Below are 12,286 nucleotides of genomic sequence, written 5' to 3' on the forward strand. Positions count from 1 at the left end.
CCCACCTTCCACCAGCCCCCGAAATTGGAGTATTTAGTAGAAGGAGGGGGTAGGAGATTCAAATGATGGGGAAGGGGCTGGTCCCTACAAGTGCCTCACCAGTCCTGTAAGGTGATGCCATGGAGGGAGCTGCACAGGGACTGGGGTCCCCAATTATTTTCTTCTACGGTGGTATTCCCCAAGTATTCAGAGCAACACTCTGCACCCTCGCCAGAATGGGCAGCCCGAGATATTAAAGGGCTATATTTCAAGCAGTCTGAGTTTAATAGTTTCCAGATTGGGGGATTTCCGAGAATGGGGGCGCCGGGCCGAGTCATACCCGGCAGCTTGAGTCTGCTTCTGATTAGCAGATGAAAACTGCCGGTTCTGGGGAAGGCGCTCTGGGGTGCTACGCAGCCAACCAGCCCCATTGGGCTGTTACACACACATCCCCACATCCTTGCCCCTTGGGTCCCACAGCCACCAGAGAACACCCCACTCCTGGCTAATCCCTGACCAGCTTCTTTGGGCCCTAGCTGCGCCATCTCCCAGAAATGCTGCAGCCGCTCAGCATAACCCCGTCACCCCCAGATCAACATTCAAACTAAGCACCAGAGAGAGAGATTGATTAGAAAAGAGAGAACCAGGAGGTGGAGAGAGAGAGAGACGAGCTGAGAATACATTGAGAAGTAGAAACTAAATCTAATTCTGATTCTGGTTTTGCCATCTTTCTCCTTCCTCCCTGTCTCTCTTCCTTCCTTTTCTTTCTTTCCCTCTTTTTCTTTCTCTTTCCTCCCTCCCTTGCCTCTCTTCCTTCTTTCCTTCCTTCCTCCTTTTCTTCCCTCCCTGCTCTCTCTCTGCATCTTCCTTCTTTCACTCTCAATGCCCAGTGCCTGTCCGGCTCCCTGAGGCCTGCTGGGCCTTCTTCCTCCTCACCATTCACCACACACCCTCCCTAGCACTGCTCCCCCCCTCCCCACAAGCCATCCCTCGAAGCACCGATGCAGCCGGGCAAGAATCCAGCCCGGGCCCTCACCCAGCACCCAACTTTCATCTTTACCTATCTCTTCTCTCCGATCTCATGTACTCATAAATTATTACAATTAATTACAGCCAGGGAAAACCATTCATGCTGTGCCCCCCACCCCCAGGGACTCCATCGAGCTACCAGGAGACTCACAGGCAGCCAGCCTGGGCAGGCACAACTGGACCCGGGCCTCGGCAGCCTCCGCTGCATCCTGGGAGCCCTCAGCCCCATCACACCCTGCCTGGAGAAGCAGCTGGGGACTTGCCCTTCCGAAGCAGAGGGAGCCCCTTGCCTGGCTCCCGCCTCCCCGAAAGGATCTAAGCACTTGCTTCCTCCACGCCAGAAAGCCTGAGAGCCACAGGGAGGAGAAATAACGAGAACTGGATACGGTTGGGTTTCTGGTTTTTTAAGTGACTTCGATATATTAACACAGAGCTGTTCTACCACAACAAACAGAAGCACGTTACAGGACGGACTCTGGGGATGAGTTGACACTGCTATGTACACGCCAGAGGCGCTGGCCTGAGCCGCCGGACCCAGCCTGCGGCATGGTCCCCGGCCCTCGCCCCTCAGCTCCTGGGCTGGGAAGCGTTCTTGTGTATATGTGTGTGTCTTTTTTTTTTTTTTTTTGTACAAAATCTGCACTCAGAGCACCCCAGGCCTGGGGAAGGATGGCCCGGACCAAATACAACACAGGAGAAAAAAAAATAGAAATATAGCGATTCAAGTACTGGCTTCTCTGAAGAAAGGAGGAAAAAAATCACATTTGTGTGTGTCATTTATTTCAGTTGCGCTGGGAGAAGAGAACGCGGTTTCTCTCCCGGCCTCCTCCTCCTTGCTGGGTAGAACTAACTAAAACACCAATTTCTCAACACTGAACCCTCCCAAATCTCGCAAGAGTTTTCCTTCTCCCTTTCCCTTTTTTTCCTTTTTAAGCCGATTGGCTTTTCTCTATCTTGCTCATTCCTTTTCTTTTTCGTGCTGTCTCCCGCCTGCGTCGGGGTATTTTTGTGGGTTTTTTGTTTTTCCCTTGGCTGTGCCGAGGCAGCAGGCTGCGGCAGGGTTTAGGATTGCTCCTTGTCGGTTTTTTCTTTATTCATCTTTTTCATCTTCATTCTCCGGTTCTGAAACCAGATTTTGACCTGCCGCTCGGTGAGGTTGAGAACCCGGGCCACCTCGTACCGACGGTCCCTGGTTAAATACATATTGAAGAGAAACTCCTTCTCCAGTTCCAGCGTCTGATACTTGGTGTAGGGGCAGCGCTTCTTCCTTGTGGAGCGGGCGTGAATCCAGTTGGCCACGGGGTTGCCTGGAGGGCCAAACACAGGCAGGGGTCAGTGGAGCCCCTTTCCAGTCCAGGACGCCTGGCACCACCCCCCCAGCCTCAGCCAGGCTCCCCAAACCCAATAATTGAACCTGAATTTGGGCACATTTTACTTGAGAAATTTCCCCCCTTACTCCTTTTGCGTTCTCCCCCCTCCTCATCTTCCCCCTCCTCGGTTTCCAGCACCTAAAACGATAGGAAATCGAAGCTATCAAAGCCTCTACAGTCTGGTCCTCAGCTTCAAGAGTAGTAATTCGAGAATATCCCCATAAAAAGTCCAAATTCCCAACCGTTTCATAGGCCCATAAACGCTTCTCTCTCTTGTTTTTTATTTTTATAGCGAGGTCTCTCTCCTCCCCACTTCCCTCCTCCTCTGCCCCCTCCCATCCTCCCAGCCCACGACCAAGTCCTGAAATTTCAGCAGTTCTGCTTCCTGACCCTGAGAGTCCCCAAGCCCCTCACTACCCTCTCCAGCGCCCCATCTCCGCTCTCTCAGAATTCAACCCTGCTGAGGCGAATTCTCAGAGTGATGCTGGGATGGGAAAAGCCTTTCTCCTCTCCCCAGGGAGCTGCTGGCCTTGGGGACAGGCTCCCCTATATCTTAGCTTCCCTGTTTGGCTTCCAGTGCCCCCTCCTCCTGCCAGCCCCAGGACAGGCTCTGCAGGAGCCAAGCCTCCAATTTCAGGTTTATGGGAGTAGCTGAGGGCAAGGAGGGAAGCCTTCAGAGGGGTATAATTAGGCCCTGTCCCCTTACGGGGCTGCAGGAAAGGATTTCCTGCAACCCCCTCCTGGGACTCCCCCAGACACTTCCTCACACCCAGGGGCTGCACCCCTTCCCCTGCTGTTTCCCCTTCTTTCCTCTTTCTCTGGGCCTGCAGCTCTCACCTGTCCCCCCACCTCACCTCACCTACCCCTGCCTTTCTTTGCAATACTCAGAAGGCTCCTGTTTCCCTGATTTGGCGTGTGTGTGTGTGTGTGTGTGTGTGTGTGTGTGTGTGTGTGTGTGTGTGTGTGTGTGTGTGTGTGTGTGTGTGTACAATTCTCTAATCGGGGGAGATACCGCTTCCCGCTCCCCACTCCTCCTCCCTGACCCCCATTCCCACCCCTCTCTCCTGCAGACACTCAGAAGAGGGCTCTCAAGTTTAAGGAGACTGGGACCCCACTTCTCTCCCCCAACTCTGGAAGTCCTGATCTCTCCAAGTTCCTAGTCTGGGAAAGCCCCCAGACCCCTCACCCAGGCTTCCTGGGGGAGAAGCCCATGGACCCTCTGTTTTATGCATCTCTAGTGGAGTGAGGACCCCTACACTGCCTGGGAGGTAAGGGGTGGCTTTTCTCCTTGGGGTTATTTCCTCTCTGCCCCCAGTGTCCTCCCCATCTCTCCCCCATCCCACTCCAAACCATAAAATGAACCTTGCCCCCACCCCATCCCCTGGCCCTGTCTGCATTTCTTCGAAAGTTGCGACTGAGCCAAAAAGCCTGGGCCGGGGGTGTGTGGGCGGGGGTCTCATCAAAGCCAGCTCCTGGGAGAGGAGCCCCCTTCAGCCTTCTCCCAACCTGGCTCCCTGGGCGCCCTTCTCAGACCTTCCTGCCCCTGAAAGCTCCCCAAGGTAATTCGCTTTTATTGAGTCCTCACCCCCTCGCCTTCGCCCCTCTCCCGCGCTCCCTGCGCCGCTCGGAGGGGCTGTAATCCGGCTCCCCCCGCCCGGCCTCCCCTCCCCTCCCGCGCGGGTTGTAAAGGAAAATTGCTCCCAACTTACTGGGGTCCAGGTCGGCCTTCTCCTCTTTGTGCTTGCTGCCGGCGAGGGCGTCCGCCTCGGGCGAGGGCAGGGTCTGCGGGGCGCGGTCGCGCAGTTCCCCGGGCGAGCCGTACATGTAGTCCGGGTAGCTGCGGCCGTCGCCCGGGCCGCAGTCGGCGCGGCGCCCGGGGTAGGCGTCCGGCTTGAGGGCGTAGTGACGACCCCCGGCCGGGAAGCTGGGGAAGGAGACGGCGCCGGACAGCGGCTCGAGCCAAGTCCGCATGTAGCGCGTGTCGGCGCCGAGGTGGGGCTGGGGGCCGTACGGGTGGTAGACCACGGACGACTGCGAGGGCACGGGCGCCCACGACGTGCTGAACACGGCCGGCTTGGGCGCGAAGCTACAGGACGGAAAATCGCTACAGTCCGGCACCAAACCGCTGGGTCTGGCGGCGGCGGGGTGAGCCCCCGTGGCCGGAAACCTGGACGCTAGGAGGTCTTCATTGTCGTGAGAGATGAGCGAGTCCACGTAATAGTTACTGATGGGCCCCGTCGCCGACATCGTAACAGGGTTTTACATACATAAGATTATTGTATGAACTGTATATGTACTTTTTATCTGCTCACAGAACAATCAAGGCAGGTAATTATTTTTCCAGCCTTTTCCCCGCAGCTCATTGGCTCCCCGGCCCCCACGTGATCGTATTTACCCAAAAATACGGCGCGGATCAATGCGCAGGGGCTTTTTTTCCTGGCTTTTTTTTTTTTTTTTAACCTTCTCCCACCCTCTTCTCTCTGCTGATCCCCGCGACCTGCGTTTTCCTGGGGGTTCGCAACTCTGGACCCAAGGACCTGGCCACTCCCTCAGGACAACTCGCATGTCAGCAGAGAAGCCCCTGGCTCGTGTCCACCCCTAAGCAGATGGCCTCCGCCCCCACCCCCGGGAAGATTTCTTGATGGGGTGCAAGTGCCACTCCCCGAAGCCAGGGTTTCCGGACCCCCGGGGCCGAGCTGGGTGCGGGAGCCCCGCCGGGGCGGAGAGGCCGGCCGAGGTAGGTGGAGGAACTATTTCTTGACGTAATCCGTCTCTGTCGGCCCCGACGCTCCCGCAGTCTCTGCGCAAGCCGAGATCAGCGATTGTCAGTTCCGAACGTGGCTTTTAAAAATACGTTTTTAAACAGTGTGTATGTATGTATTTCTTTCAGGAGCAGCAGCAGCGAGGGAGGGAGAGTGGGAGGGGACTGGGGAAGCTGGGGTGGAGGGAGGGAAGGAGGGGAAGGGGAGCGTCCTTCTGCCACTGGCCAACTCAGCCCCCCAAATTTGGGGCAGAGGAAGCTTGGGGAAGGTGGTCCGCGGGTGGGAGGGGTAGGACCTCGGGACCTCGTACACCTTTGTCACCAGAAGTCCTCGCTTGGCTTTGGCACAGATATACAAACGCCTTTACTTTAAATTTATTGTCTGTATCTATTTATCTTTCTTTGCCAGCCTGAAGAAGTGGAGGAGAGACCTACACAACTTCAGTGGGGTATCCCCATCCCGTCTTCCTGCTCGCCCTCCTTTGCCCCCAACTCCACCTCTGAGACATCCTGCCCTCCTCCGCCCCCCAAAAAGAAGTCACTCCAGGGCTCTGTCTGCAGAGAGCCAGGGTGAGAGCGGGCAAGGCGAGAGAGTGACCTCGGTCGTGGGCAAGTAGCTTGTTTTTACGTCCTTCAATAAAAATTTTATGAGGATCATTTGATTGTTCATAAATGTGTCTTTCATTAAATAAAATTGTAGGCTGTTTTTGGAACGGGAAAAAAGCTACAGAGGAATGGGAGAAAGCAATTTCTTTGGAGTCAGACACAGGAATTCTGGAGGGGTAGTGTGATTGTAGGGAAGATCACACAACTTGGATTCCTCCCCCCAATAAGTTGGTCGCTACCCTCCTCCTTGAATCTGGGGTTCATTGCCCAGCCCTCTGCTTTCCATCACACTGTCCCATGGTGATTTAGCAAAAGTGGGCTTTAGGCAAGCAGGAAATTCTCAGTGTGGGTGCAAGAGAGGGGGCAGGGAAGTTGGCTGGGGGCGGGGGAGAAGAGCAGGTGATGTCCCCAGAGGCAGATGTACCCTAGGCAGGGCAGAGTGAGTTTGAAGGAGGGGTACAATTTCAGGGTCAGCAGGGAAGAGTCCAGTTTGCGGTAGGGGAAATAGGCAGGAGCTGAGGCTAAGACACAGGCTCTGAGGCAGCAGGGAAGGATGAGTTTTCCCAGATCCGAGACGCCTGCCCTTCTTTCCCCTCTTGTCCCCAGGAAGGGACCAAATGCCAGGGGTGGGGGGCAGAGGCTGCTTCCCCCCCACCGCACATCTCTGTCGACCTGTCTCCTCTGGGGAGGAGAAGGGCTAGAGAGAGGTGTCCCAGAGAGTGTAATATGTGTGTTTGGGGTGGGGGGAAGTTGAGGGGGAAGGATAGATCTGCAGCTCGAAGCACTGACCCCAGCCTGCCAGGCCCCCTCCCCAGTCCCTACTTACCCCCCCCCACCACCCCGGTTATGTCCTTTTCGGTCTAGCAGGGCTGGGATTTCGACGCATGGGGGGCGCGTGACGTGAGAAGTACCCGGCTGGGGAGAGACGACCCAGGACCTCAGCCTCTTTACCCTCGGCTCTGATTAAGTCCTCCTGCCCCGGCCTGGACTGGTCTGGGAAATCCAAATTACACCAAGAAACAGCATACCTCTTTGGCCTTGATGGAGTCGGGTTAGCTGTCAATCAAAAATTCTCCCTCACTAGTTCAAGGAAAAGACAGGAGATTCCCGTTCCCCTGCCGAGGCTTCCTCCAGATCCCCAGCGCCATCAGCACCTCCCCCAGCCCAGGCTGCTGGGGACCCTGCCTGGCTCTGGGGTGACTGCTGGCAATGCTGAGCAGAGCTGTGTAGCCGTCAGAGGGCCTGGGGCCAGACTGCGACCAAGGGGACATCAGAGGACAGAGCCCGAGACAGCCTGAGACAACAAGATTGAAGCCCGGCGCCAGGCCCATAGAGAGGAAGGGAGGAAGGAAGGAGGGAAGGAAAAAAGAAAATGGATTAGGATAAAAGAAAGAAAGGGGAGAATTACAGAAAAGAGGGGAGGCAGGATGAAAAGAGGGGGAGAGCAGGGAAAGGAAGGCGTGCAGAGAGCGAGCCGGAGGAAGGGCGGTGGCAGGAAGGCAGGACGGGGTAGGGCGCGGGCTGGCCGAGCAGCCGTGGCATTGTGCAGCCCGCTGGCTGGCCGGGCCTTTGCCGCGGGACCCGCTCCGGGCGCGGCGGCCACTTCTGTCTGGACACAAAGGAGGAAGAGGCCTTCTCTCCTGCCTCTCCCGGGCGACCTGCTGAGGTGGGTACACCAGGCCTCTGGGATATAGAACCCTATCTCGGCCCAGGCAGCCGCCCGGGCAGCTGGGAGCTGAGCCACCGACTCGTCAAGGAGCAAAGAAGACATGAGGAAGGAGAAGGTTTCACACCCGCTCCTCCTCTGCGTCTTTGCCAGGGAACAGAGCCCATCTGTCCCAACCTCAGTCTTCTTAGAAGAAAGATGCCCCTACAGCCCCTCTCCTGTGGGCCTCTACTATTTGGGAGAGACCCCAGACGTACTGGCTGTAAACAGATGCCCCTTTCTCTGCTACCCACTTCGGTCACCGCCTTCTTTTCAGCTCCTGAGCAGCCTGCCCACCCAGCAGAGGCAGCAGCGGTGGGGCAGCCTGGATCAGCAGGCCCACGTACTCTGCTGCCGTCAAATTCCCTGTCAAACTGAGGGGAGATTGTCGCCTTCATTTCGGAGAGTGAACTCAGACCCTCCTCACTCAGGCACAGACACCGCTGTGGATCAGGAAGCAGGCCTCGCCCACAGCCCCCTCCCCACCAATGCCCCATTTTGCCTAGGCCTTGCTGAGAGAGGCAGCCAGGAGGAGGGGGGCTGGAAGAGGCTGGGCGTCCCTGAGTTCACCAGGCCACCAGGCCGAGGTCCCTCGGGTTCCACAACTGCATGTGGGTAGTGCCCCCCTTCTCTGCATTTGGAGATGGGGTGCAGGTCAGGGCTCCGAAGCAGAACTTCAGGCTCCCCCCAAACCCACGCTTGGAGGTGTCGGGGCACAAAGGATGTGGGATCGCCAAGCAGGAGGGGTTTGTCTTCCCAGGTTCAGTTACGCCTGCTGAACCTCCTGCCCGGTTCCCAGCCTCCCTCTCACCCACACCACTCCCTTCAATTTCCCTCATCACCGATGGGGAACCCAAGGGACCGGAGGCCACTGGAAGTCCCTGTTGGGGAGGGGCGGGGGGACCCCAGCTTTAGCTAGCAGTTGTGCATCCACTCTAGTTCTTAGAGCTCTCTTCTGACCCCAGAAGACGGCACTGGGCACAGGAGAGGCCCCTCAGGGGGCGGAGCACCCTTATTGCATCACCTCAGACCTGGACAGCTGGGACCACAATCAAGCTAGCACCACCGTGGGAAGGACAGACAGACAGAAAGACAGGCAGGTTAGCCTCATCCCCTCCCCTTGCCCTGCACCTCCCTTTTAGTGATTTAAATTCCCTCTGGTTCAATCCACACCGCCAAGTTCGGATTAAATTTAAAACAGGCTTTTCCCGGTCCCCCAGCGGGTCATCCCCGAGCCCGAAGGCAGGGCGCCTGCTCCCGGCTCGTCAGCGCGGAGGAGGCTGTGTGTACTCCATTTGCTTTCATTTTCCTTCTCCCCCTGAAATGGGCTCAGTTCACCTCTCCGCTGCCCTCTCCTCCTCCCCGCCCCCTCCTTGGTTCCCCTCTACTTTCCCCCCTTTTCTCTCCTGATCCCTCTTTGTTGGGAAAAACACACCCACACACACAACTCCTCCTAGCTCAGGCCTGCGCTGGAAGCAGAAACTGAATTCTCCTGGCCTGCGGCGAGGAGACCAGCGTCCTGCACCCACCCCAGGTGGGTACCCGGGATCCCTACACACTAGGAGTCCAGCCGCTAAACCCAGCAGGAGTGAAACCCCCAGGGGCTGTGAACGTGGCCCTCTCAACGCCACGGCCTACATTCCCACCGGCCCCCTGCCCAGCCGCCCCACAGCAAACAGGGCTATTTCCAGCTCCCCCAGCCTGGTCCGGTTTCCCCGCCTGGGGAGTGGCTGGAGGGGGAGCGGCCCCAGAGCTAGGGGTGCTCTGCGCTTGGAGCCCCCGTGGCCTTGGGCGCCTGGTTACCCGATCTTTGTGGGACGTGTGTGTCGCAAGGAAATTTGCAGTGACTTTGGAGCCCAGACTGAGGAAGCCGAGGTGGCGAAAGGAGAGACAATAAGGGTCCGAAGTACAATTAAGGAGCCAGAGCCGCTAGTCTCTCCCCCGCCTTCCCTGTCAGGCTAGGAGCTGTCTGGCCTCAAACCTCAGGGCAAGCCGCGAACCTGGAGCCGGAAACTCAGCCCACGGTGGAGGGAACCAGAGGATCCGGCAGCCAGAAAGCAGGAGGAACGCTCCCTCCAACTTGGGCGCGCACCAAGCAGCTCCGTTGAGTTGCAGAGAATCCAGTGAATGAAAGTGTACATTCCGACGAATTTGCCCGATTTTTTCCAGCCTTTGGAAGGACAGCCTAGGGTTTGGGACGTCTCAGACGGACGGACAGACAGGCAGCCAGGCAAACCGCATCTCCGGAGGCAGACAGACTCACAACATGAGTGTGAGCCTGAAATCAAATACAGGTTCAACATTTCCCAGGCCTCTGTGCCAGGCCGGGTGAGCGCCGATCTCCCTACCTTCTCTCCCCTCCAGGGCGTTGGGCAGAGACCCGGAAGCCTCGGTCCCTCTGGCTTGGTCCAATCCCGCCTCGGGAAGCGCCTTCGTTACCTGCTCCTCGGCTCCCCATGGCCACAGATGCAGGGAAGCCGCCTCCGCCGGGGGAGGGAAGCCCCGGCCACCGCAGCCGCCGCTGCCCGCCCTTCTTCCCTCCCTCCCTCTTCCTCGCCCTCCCTCCCTCTCTCCCTCCCTCGTGCTCTGCCGCTCGCGGGGCCCTCCCGCGGGCAACCTGTTCTGGACCAAATCCAGGTAGCTCCGAAAGAGACAAAAAAGAAAGGACCTCGTACGTGGAAAAGAAAGAAAGAAAGACCTTTAACTGCATTTATTTTTCACGCTCTGACCCTTGGTGGGCCTCAGTTCAGACGTCCAGGGCCCAGCCCTGCAGCTGCAGAGGTGTGCGGGGCCTGCCGCCTCGCCCACGCTGGCCGCCGCGCCCCGCGCGCTGTGCGCTGCACACTCTGGGCCGCCGCCCCCGCAGCCCAAACACCAAACAGACCTGAAGGTCCTTACTACAGACTCAACCTCCGGTTGCCCGCCTCGCCGCTGGCCTCTGCCCAGGAGCCCGCTCCGCTCCGTCTGCGGCCAAAGTTCACACACAATCCACCTTGTTCTTGCTCTCGCGCCCGGCCGGACACCCTTCCTAGCCAAGGCGCCCACTGGCCACCCTCGGGCCGCGGCCTTGCCCGGGGCTGCAAACCTCCTCCCCTGCACGGGACCCACACAAAGCCCAGTGTCCTGACGCTCCCTCCTGCAGCCCCCTGTCCCTGGCCCCGCTGCCCTTCACCTGTTCCCGAGAAGGGCTGCATCTCCGAGCGAGCCGAGGCAGGCCGGTGGGCCCGGGCGGAGGGTGCTGGGGAGCCGAGGTCCCAGGGAGGCCACAGAGGCTCGGCCGGCTAAGCCGGAGCCCCCGCAGGCAGGCGAGAGATCTCAGAGACCAAGGCTCTCCTTGGCGAGCTCTTGCCTTTTCCTCCTTCTCCTGCAAGTCTTAAACACTCCGAGAGTTCAGCTCTATAAATCCTGCTCCTCTTTCCCATATCATAATTAAAAAAAAACAGTAGGGGAGGTTTTAACTTTTATTGCGATTTCTGGAGTTGGGCTGCGGAGCATATATTAAGTTTACGCTTATGCACTCTCGGCGGGGAGGGTCCTTTAAGAAATAAAAATCCATCTTAATATCCACAGACGAGAGATAATTTTTTCCCTCCTCTTCACGCTGTTTCTTTTGAAGACTCCCTTCCAGCGAAGAGAATAAATAACCACCATTGCCTTAGCCACGATCCACGGCCCCAGGGCCCCTTGGTGGACTCTGGGCACCAGACTGGCCCTCACCTTGGCCCTGTGACAATGTACCCCATTCCCCAGGATACGGGGGGGCCACCCACCCCATAAGCCCACCAGCTCTGAAACAGATATGGGGGCAGAGAGACCCAAAGCACAGAAGTCGTTCATTGGTGAATTTCGGCCCATCAGGGATGCCGTCTCCAAGCCAGGCACTCCTGAGCACCCAGCCCCTGCCTGGGACTCCCTTCACTCCAGCTGGCCCCGGGCTTCTGACAGCCTGAAAACTCAGAGACTGCTAGGGGCTCCCAAACTGGGGAAGCCCTTGCCTGCCTTGTACCAGGTGGCCTTCCTCTCTGAAAACCTCCCCATTTCCCCGGGAGCCATAGGGCGATTTGAGCACTTCCTTCCAAGGGAAGAGATTTTTTTCCCCTACCAAGGGCTGGGGGACAGACAGAAAGACAGACTGACAATTTCAGCTGGGGAGAAGGAAGGCCCTATTCCCATTTTCTCCTCTAGTCTCCATTGGGTCTCTTCGTACACGAGAGAGAGAAAGATACACGAGTGTGCACAAAAATATATACAGGGGACCTGAGAGAGCCTGGAGGAGATAGAGATACAGAAACAGAGACCCACACTCATCCAAGGTTACGTATAAGCCCTCAGCAGACAACTGCGTGAATACAGAACTCCATGCATATACTGTGTTCCGGGGACATGATTTTGTTCCCTTGTCTGAAAGTCTATAATGTTTTAATAATCATAATAATTCCAAAGTAAGAGAACCGAGAACCTGGCTTTCTCTTTCCCAGTCTCTCTGAGAACGGGGGTGTATCTCCCCATTCCCCCTGGTCCTCCCCAGTTTTCTCTGCAGGCAGCGAAACCTCGCTGGCGAGCCCTCTCTCTAGTAACCAGGACCAGAATTGAGCAACCAGAGGGGCCGAGGAGGGGTAGAAGCTTTGCAAAGTTGCACACTGCTTGGATTCTCCCTAACCCAGACCCTCCCCTCCTCCCCCTGGCATCAGCCGACAACCTCCCCAGCAATATGGTAATGGTGGGCGCTGGCAGCCTCCAGACATTTCCACACAGCGCAAAGACAAGCAACTGCCTGACAGGCACAGACACAACACACCAAGGCCTACGGGCAACAGACAGCTAGAAAGACACCAG

At 57.5% G+C, this 12,286-nt stretch overlaps 1 protein-coding gene across 1 annotated transcript; it reads right to left on the minus strand.

Moving 5' to 3' along the window:
• Nucleotides 1-2,070: 2,070 nt before the first annotated feature.
• Nucleotides 2,071-4,625, minus strand: HOXC9 (homeobox C9). The gene is made up of 2 exons (XM_030866785.3): nucleotides 4,088-4,625; nucleotides 2,071-2,315 (listed from the first exon to the last, which is right to left on the minus strand). The coding sequence occupies exons 1-2, from the start codon at nucleotides 4,623-4,625 to the stop codon at nucleotides 2,071-2,073; spliced, it is 783 nt and encodes a 260-aa protein (XP_030722645.1).
• Between the last annotated feature and the right edge of the window lie 7,661 nt (nucleotides 4,626-12,286).

This window comes from Globicephala melas, chromosome 10, assembly GCF_963455315.2.
Source record: "Globicephala melas chromosome 10, mGloMel1.2, whole genome shotgun sequence".
Classification (NCBI taxonomy): Eukaryota; Metazoa; Chordata; class Mammalia; order Artiodactyla; family Delphinidae; genus Globicephala; species Globicephala melas.

What these genes read in the sequence shown, in the direction of transcription:
- HOXC9 (XM_030866785.3), bottom strand. Translation starts at nt 4,625, where the DNA reads ATGTCGGCGACGGGGCCCATCAGTAACTATTACGTGGACTCGCTCATC. An exon ending in GAAGGCCGACCTGGACCCCA is followed by an intron (nt 2,316 to 4,087) that starts GTAAGTTGGGAG and finishes TTGGCCCTCCAG; the next exon opens with GCAACCCCGTGGCCAACTGG.